The sequence below is a fragment of the Callospermophilus lateralis genome, chromosome 3 (genome assembly GCF_048772815.1).
Source record: "Callospermophilus lateralis isolate mCalLat2 chromosome 3, mCalLat2.hap1, whole genome shotgun sequence".
NCBI lineage: Eukaryota > Metazoa > Chordata > Mammalia > Rodentia > Sciuridae > Callospermophilus > Callospermophilus lateralis.
The window spans coordinates 11,999,707-12,007,023 of record NC_135307.1 but is presented as its reverse complement, the minus strand read 5'-3'; the positions used below and the strand labels follow the sequence as shown (position 1 = coordinate 12,007,023).

The 7,317-nt window shown below is 57.4% G+C and overlaps 1 protein-coding gene across 1 annotated transcript; it reads right to left on the bottom strand.

Annotated features, from left to right (window-relative positions):
• Nucleotides 1–570: 570 nt before the first annotated feature.
• LOC143393541 (alpha-1-antitrypsin-like protein GS55-MS) lies at nucleotides 571–5,562 on the bottom strand. Its single transcript, XM_076847910.2, has 4 exons — nucleotides 4,932–5,562; nucleotides 2,918–3,188; nucleotides 1,583–1,730; nucleotides 571–762 (listed from the first exon to the last, which is right to left on the bottom strand). The coding sequence occupies exons 1-4, from the start codon at nucleotides 5,560–5,562 to the stop codon at nucleotides 571–573; spliced, it is 1,242 nt and encodes a 413-aa protein (XP_076704025.2).
• Between the last annotated feature and the right edge of the window lie 1,755 nt (nucleotides 5,563–7,317).

Below are 7,317 nucleotides of genomic sequence, written 5' to 3'. Positions count from 1 at the left end.
ACGTGAGCCGCTTCCCTCCCCCCACCCTTCCTCCATGGGGTCAGCCTCACCTTGGGCCCTGAGGAATGGACCTGGCTGTGTGTGGACTGAGGCCTCTGCCACTGTGAGCCCCAGGTAAACGTTTCCTGCTCTGAAATTGTCCTGGTTGAGTCTTTTCGTCAGAGCAGCAGAGGAAAACCAGAGGGGCAGGGTTGGGTGGGCATGGCCAGCATTGGGATGGGGGTTGTTGCAGGGGGCAGTATGAGTGGTGAGGAAGGGGTTCTGGGTGGGCCCTGAACCTCTGGCTGCCGTTGGGCCATAGACCCCCTCAGGATTTGCATACAGCACTAGAGTTCTCAGGCATAGATATGTCCAGGCCTGACAAGATGTGGCCTCAGCCTGTCACCATTGACCAGCACACACCTGACACAGTGTCACTGAGAGGTGCAGTGACCTGGAGTCCTCTCAGAACTTCAGGACACACAGGGAGACACAGAGACCACAGGGTCAGGGTTGGTCAGACCAACCATTGTTTAATGTCATCTGGGAGGGCCCAACAGGGCAGGGACCAGGGTCTGGCACCCGAGGTGGCTACGGTTGTGTGGGGTTCACCACCTTCCCCACAAAGAGGGGGCTCTTGGTGGAGTGCTCATAGATGACCAGGAGGAAGGGCCTGTCGAATTTCACCTCAGGGAGAAGCGACACGGGCATGATTCCTATAACCGTGGCCCCCGCAGCCTCTGTGCCTCTCTCATCGATGGTCAGCACAGCCTTGTGCAGGGCCTGGAGGGGAGAGAAGCAGAGGGGCTCTGAGGTCCTGCTGCCCCACCCCAGGCTGCAGCAAGGCCCCACGTGGGAGCCTCCTACCAACAGGACCTCACCAGGGCCTTCCTGCTGGACCAGCCTGTCCTGTCCTAGGCCTCCCTGTGGGTCACTCAGGCCCCCCTGACCCCATCTTCCTGACTCAGCCTGCTCCCCCCCCCTCCTTTCCTGACCTCCATCTCTCCGGCCAGTCGATGTGACCTCAGGGCACAAGAGGAAGACCATCAGCCTCCATGTCACCTGCACATGTATCCCCTCCCCCTGCAGGCTAGGAGGTCCTCTATAGGGACTCTGGTGGTGACCTTCCCAGTGCCCAGACCCCTATAGGAAGCCACCCACATGGACCTACAATTGCTCTTGGTCTCCTCCTGGTTTCCCCAGCAAGTGGCCCACTGGACTCAGGAATGGTTCAGATTACTGGTTCACAAATAACTCTAAATATCACAGACGGAAGATTCCAGATATTCTCTGAAGGCTCTGAGCCTAAGCCTTTCCTTGTTAATGTGGGTAAACAGAAGCCCAAGGCCTCAATAGCCCTGGGAAAGGAACAGGCCAAGGGTCAGTGGGCCCCTGAGGAGAGGTCCCTGGAAGGCCGGCAGCACAGGAGGCCACTCCCCGGCTCTGTGGTCCCCCGCCCCATCAGAGCTGGTGGATCTCTGAATCCTCAGGAGGACCCACCTGGTCCTTGCTGTGTCCCTTGGCCCTTCCCTCAGCCTCAGGCCTGAGCAGGTGTCCCCCACTCACTCTGGCCTGCAGACCCCTGGACCATGGCCATCCTTACCTTGGAGACCCTCAGGGGAGCGTCCTCTGTGATCCCAGACAGGTCAGCCGCGTTGCTGAAGACCTTGGTGATGCCCAGACTTGTCAGGACGCGCTTCAGATCGATGGTTCCAGAGATGTTCACTTTGGGGAAGTACAAGTCGACTCTCCTGGTATGAAGATAGGTGAAGAGGGGGTTTCACAGCATCTTTGGGGTCCTGTTGGGCCCCATGGTTCTGTGAAAGTGTTTTATCTCCTGATTGGTTCTCTGGTTAGTGCCCTGTCCCCACCCACTGTATTGGAGAAGTCCATTGGCTGGTTTTACTTTAGCTTCCTGGACACCTGGTGAGGACATCATTCCTACCAGTGGGCACACCTTGTCCTGTGGCCCCTGCACACCCCTGCCCCCAAGGAGCCTTCCAGGCAGTTTCAGGGTGTCCTCCTGGAAACAGATGTCATCCCCCTTGGTCACACCAGCCTGCCCAGCCAGAGCCTTCCGGGGCCTGTCTCCCAGGGTACTTTGGTGAGTTTGGCAGGACCGAGGGATAGAGGCTCAGTGAGGGAGAGGATTGTCACATACATAACCCCAGGCTAAAAGCTTAGCTCCATGTCCCCAGGGATGGGGCGAGGCCCAGGAGCCTGTGCTGAGGCCACATACTGGGTCCAGGACTAGGGGACTGTGCTGTGCCTTGTGCTCTGGTTGGAACAAGAGTGAGGAGATCTCAGGAGGGCTGGGTGAGCAAGGTTCAGCTTATCCTGGACGTGTGTCACATCTGTCTGCAGTGTGACTCTGTCACCAGTGGCCGTGGCTGGGCTCAGGACAGTGCACCTGCTCTGTGTCACATACCCAGCTGTGTGGCTCCTGGGACAAGTGAACCAGCCTGAGACGCGACAGAGAAACAGAGCCTGTGGGAACGTGCCCTGAGCGCCCAGTGCTGCCTGTTCCTGTTCTGGGCCTCTCCATGCAGGTGCTTCCCTGTGCACCTCGGCCGGTCCTACAGCAAGTCCTCCCTCTGCTGCCCTAACCTGCAGGCCCAGGCCTTGGTCCTTGATTCTGCCACAACATGTGCTAGTGTCACTGCCCCGGCGAGGCCCTGGATATTGGGAGGGGACCATGTACATTCTTGGAAGGGAAGTCCCCCCTCCAGCTGGATCTGTGTCCTGCTCTTTGTCCACTGTCCCTTCTCAGCTGCTACCTGACCTGAGCCCTGGCATTTTCTGTAGCACAGGGTCATTCCCTGTAGCTGTGGCCCCAGGGATGGTCCCCCCTGCTGCCCGTGCTGTCTTCTGATGCATTGGTCCTGAGGGACCTTGAGTCTGTGCCTGGGCCGTCCAGCAGGTCCCTGCCTGGACTCACCTGCTGTGCCTGTTCTTCAGGAACTTGGCGAGGATTTCCTTAGTGATGGTGTCCTCCAGGTGCTGCAGTTTCCCCTCGTCGGGCAGGAGGAAGATGGCGGTGGCGTTGCCCAGGTAGTCCATCTGCAGCACCCAGCTGGCCAGTGTGGGGCAGTAGTGCAGGTCAAACATGCCCACGCGGTTCATCATGGGCACCCTCACGGTGGTGGCCTGGTCCACGTGGAAGTCTTGCTCCCTAGTGAGAACTTCATCGAAGGGTTCCTCCCATTTGGCTGGACAGAGGGAAGGTGGACGGCAGCGGGTGGGATGGAGGCTTGGGTGTGAGAGGAGAGCAGAGGTGCCCTCAGCCTGCCTGGGGGGAAGGTCCTCACCCACCTCTGCTCCATCCTGGGCAGGAGGGCCTCCAACCCCTCCAGGATGGGGATAGAGAGTGAGGGGTGTTCAGGTCTAGAGGATCAGCAGGAATTCTAGATCCTGCAGCCTGCCATGGAGATGCCTCCTGACTGTGCCCAGTGAGCGTTTGATTAAAATTATATTTTTATTGAAGGGCGGCTTGGGATTAAGCGAAAGCTCTGGCCCCAGTCCTACAGTGGAACCTCTTCTCCTGGACTTCAGGATCCTTGTTGATTGGCAGTTTAGTTGTCACTCAGGGCAAACATTCAGTGCACCCTAAATGCTTGTCCTAGTCTATGTGAGAAGCCCAGATGTCCATGCAGCCCCCTCTGTGGGGTTACAGCTCCTCACCCTCTGGGCCAGCTGAGTGGAGGTAGGGGACCCTGAGTCCACATGTCTCAATGGTGCTGGGAGGAATGAGACCTGCCCTAACTTCAGCAGAATTGGCCCCTCCGTTGTGGTGATGGTGGCCTGGGGGTCTGCACTACAGGACTCTGCCCAGGAACAAGGGATCCAGGGTGGGTAGGAAGCAGCCCTGGCCGTGTGCTCTTGTTTGGATGTGGTGTCCCCCATGATTGGGCCGCAGCCTTAACCTAATCAGTAAATGAATCCCTGATGGAATTAACCAGTGGTGGCTGGAGGTAGTTGGGCTGTGGCTACAGGAGGTGAGTCCTTAGGGTTCATTTGGAGCCTGGCTATGGGGTATATATGTTGTCTCTGCAGAGTGGAGTCCCTCTCTGCTTCCTGATCACCATGTGAGCTGATCCCTCCCCCACACTCCTCTGCCATGATGTCCTGCCTCACCCTGAGCCCCAAGGAGTGGAGCTGGCCTTCCATGGACTGAGCCCTCTGCAACTGTGAGGCCCAAATAAACGTTTCCTCCTCTAAAACTGTTCTGGTTGGTCTTTAAGTGACAGTGGTGAAAAGCTCAGTAAAACACCTTGACTTCCCAGGACTCCCTGAGGCCATTGCCCTGGGGCAGTGGAAACTGCCTTAGGACCTGAGTCCTGTGGAGTCCTGGCAGGTGGGCAGGCTGAGGGTCCATGGCAGCTGCTCAGCTGAGACGGTCCCCCACAATCCCATGTGTGACTTGGGTACTCCTTTCAGACCTCACAACATTGTCCATGACAAGATAGGACAGTCACATCCCAAAGAGGTGAGATGGTTCACCCAATGTCAAGGCCATTGAGTGGGGGAGGCCGGATTTGGACCCAGGTCCTGCACACCCCCAGCGGCCACACTCCACAACAAGAGTTGTTCCAAGGACTTTCCATGGAAGGCCACTCCCTCCCACCACCTGCCACAGTGTGCACCAGTGGCTCTCTAGTTAGGAAACATTACACGTGCCCTCCCTGCTGGGGTCCCCAGTGAGCAGGAGGACAGTCAGGACTCTGATGCGTCCTGCAGAAAAGTCCATGAATTTGACGGTTTTATCAACTCTTCCCTAACTTAACTGATGGTGGAAGACATTTCAGGGCCTAGGCCTGGAAGGTTGGGGAGCCACTCTGAGAGGGACTGCCACAGCACAGACAGTGCTGCCAAGGAAAGTTCCAGAACTGGTGGATGGAAAACAGCTTTGGGGTTTCCATGGGAACCCACTCAGGCTGATTGACTCATCTTACCTTTAAAGAAAATGTAGTTCACCAGGGCGAGAACTGAGTCTCTGTCCAGATCTTTCACCAAATCCACAATTTTTCCTCGGGTCCCTTTCTCCACATAAGTGTTGATCTGCCTCTTGGCCTCTTCGGTGTTTGTGAAGTTGGTGGAGAAGGCCTCTGAGTGGTACAGGTTCTTGACATCCTCCAAGAACTTGTCCAGCAGCTTCCGATTGTGGTCAATGAAGAGGCCGCTGCCAGTGGTCAGCTGCAGCTGGCGGTTGGGCTTGTTGAGGGTTTGGAGAAGATTCTGGAATCCCTGGTGGATGTCAGCCTCTGAGATCTCCGTGAGGTTGAAGCCCAGGCCCTCCAGGATCTGGGTGTGAGTGTCAGCCTTGGTGCCCAGCGAGAGCGAGGCCAAGATTGTGGCAATGCTCACAGGGGAGAAGAAGATGTTGGTGGTGTTGGACTCATGGGCCAGCACACGGTAGAGGCTGAAGGCAAACTCGGCCAGGTTTGGGGCGATCCTGTGGGAGGCTGGGTGTTCCTGGTCGGGCTTGGATGCATCTGTCTCCTGAGCATGTTCAGCCAGGGAGCCAGCGACCAGGCAGCTGAGGCTGGCCAGCAGCAGGAGGCCCCATGAGATAGAGGACGGCATCGTCCTGCAAGGCAGAGAAGGTCAGAGACCTGAGTTAGGCCCACAATGACTCTCTCTGGCTTGGACGGACACCATGCAGAGCCACCAGGGTGTAGTGAGCTCCAAGACGGCCCAGCCTGTGCCAAGCCCTTCCTCCTCCTGCACCACTGCAAACCCCCAGGGAGACGCAGAGCTGCCCTGAGCCCTAAAGGGTGTGAATTCTCTGCTTCCTTCACAGTCCTGTGGGGACAACTGCTCTCCTCCTAAGCCTAGAGGGGTTCAGGTGCACGTCCAGGGTTGGCCAGCAAGTGTTGTAGGGGACCAGCTCAGGCACTGGCTGGTAGGGTCCTGAGCCCACCCCCTTGGCCCGTCCACTTGGCAGTTGCAATGACCTTGAGGCCGCGTCTTGTGGGGAACATGCTGCCTGCAGAGGAAGCACCTTGCACTTGGACCCCTTGAGAACATGTGGAGCTGTACTAGAGCCCCCAGGGGCTGTCCCCACCTGACCCTGATGGAGCCTCAGCCCTGAGTGAAGAGGGGCACACCTAGGCTGCTCTGTGACCTCAGCCCCAAGGTGGGCAGACATCCTGTGTGGTTCACCTGCTGTCCTGCTGACACTGGGGAAGCTAGAGGGCCCTGTCCCTCCCCAGCTGTGTGAGCCAGGACAGGTTTTTTGAACTCTGCTCCTTGTGTTGCCCCACATATAAAGTGGGGGTTCTTGGGACAATTCAAGAAGTCTTGACCCCAAAAGTGCACTGAAGGGCTCCGAGGGAGTGTCCCTTTGACGGAGGGGCTGGCAGGTGTTTCCACCTCAAAGCCTTTGGGTGACAGGCTGTGAGGGTCTGTGATTCATGACTGAATATGAGGCAGTAGCAAGGGGCAGGGCCTGTGGCTGGACCAGGGGGAGGAGGCTCTGCCTAGAGGTGGTGGAGGGCAGTGTCACCCTCAGCCACATGTGGACAGCCATGGAGCCCTGACCCCAGAGCTCCCTAGGCTCCAGCTGTACCCAGGAGATGAGCCACCAGTTCTGTGGGGAGAACTGCCTTCCTGCAGCCCCTCAGTTCAACCTGCTCTCCGTACAGTTGGGGAACCTGAGGGCTGAGCTGCAGAGAATTCATGAGCAGCCCTTAACTAATAGGGTGGAGAGACCTGCACCCCCGACTTTGAGCCAGGAAAACCTAGGGAGAAGGACTTAGGAATGAGAAACCCTGAGCTTCACTCGTTGCCGTGACCTTTGGAAATGCTTCTTTCCACCCAGACATCAAAGGGAAGTGACAGCTGTTTTTCCACCTCCTCTTTTCCTGGCCTTCATGTCTAAATAATCCAGAGAGAGCCAGCCACATGCTGTGGAACACACCTTTGTCTTTTTCTTTAACTAGCTGCGTGTCAGCACTAAAGATGGTGCTAAAAGGGGTTGTACGTGTCCCTGGCTGTCCCTGTGCTGCCCGGCTGGGCTTGGCTGAGCCTTCATGGTGGTGGAAGTCACCATCTTTCAGAGCCTGAGGTCAGGAGGTGGGTGGGTCTCAGCAGGGTAGGGACATGTGGCGAGTGGCCTCAGGGCCAGAGACTGTAGTGTCAGGCCTGGGCAGGGCCACTGCTGTACCCTTGGCCTTGAGCAAGAGTCTGAGCAAGCACTGATCCAGGACACGACTCTCAAGTTGGATGAAGGGGCGTTGGGAGAGACCCAAATGAATGACGTTGTCTGTGCACAAACCTTGGGCTCTAAATTACGGGGTGTCTGTCAGGAGGTGAGAGGATGCAGGGGGGATGTGGGGT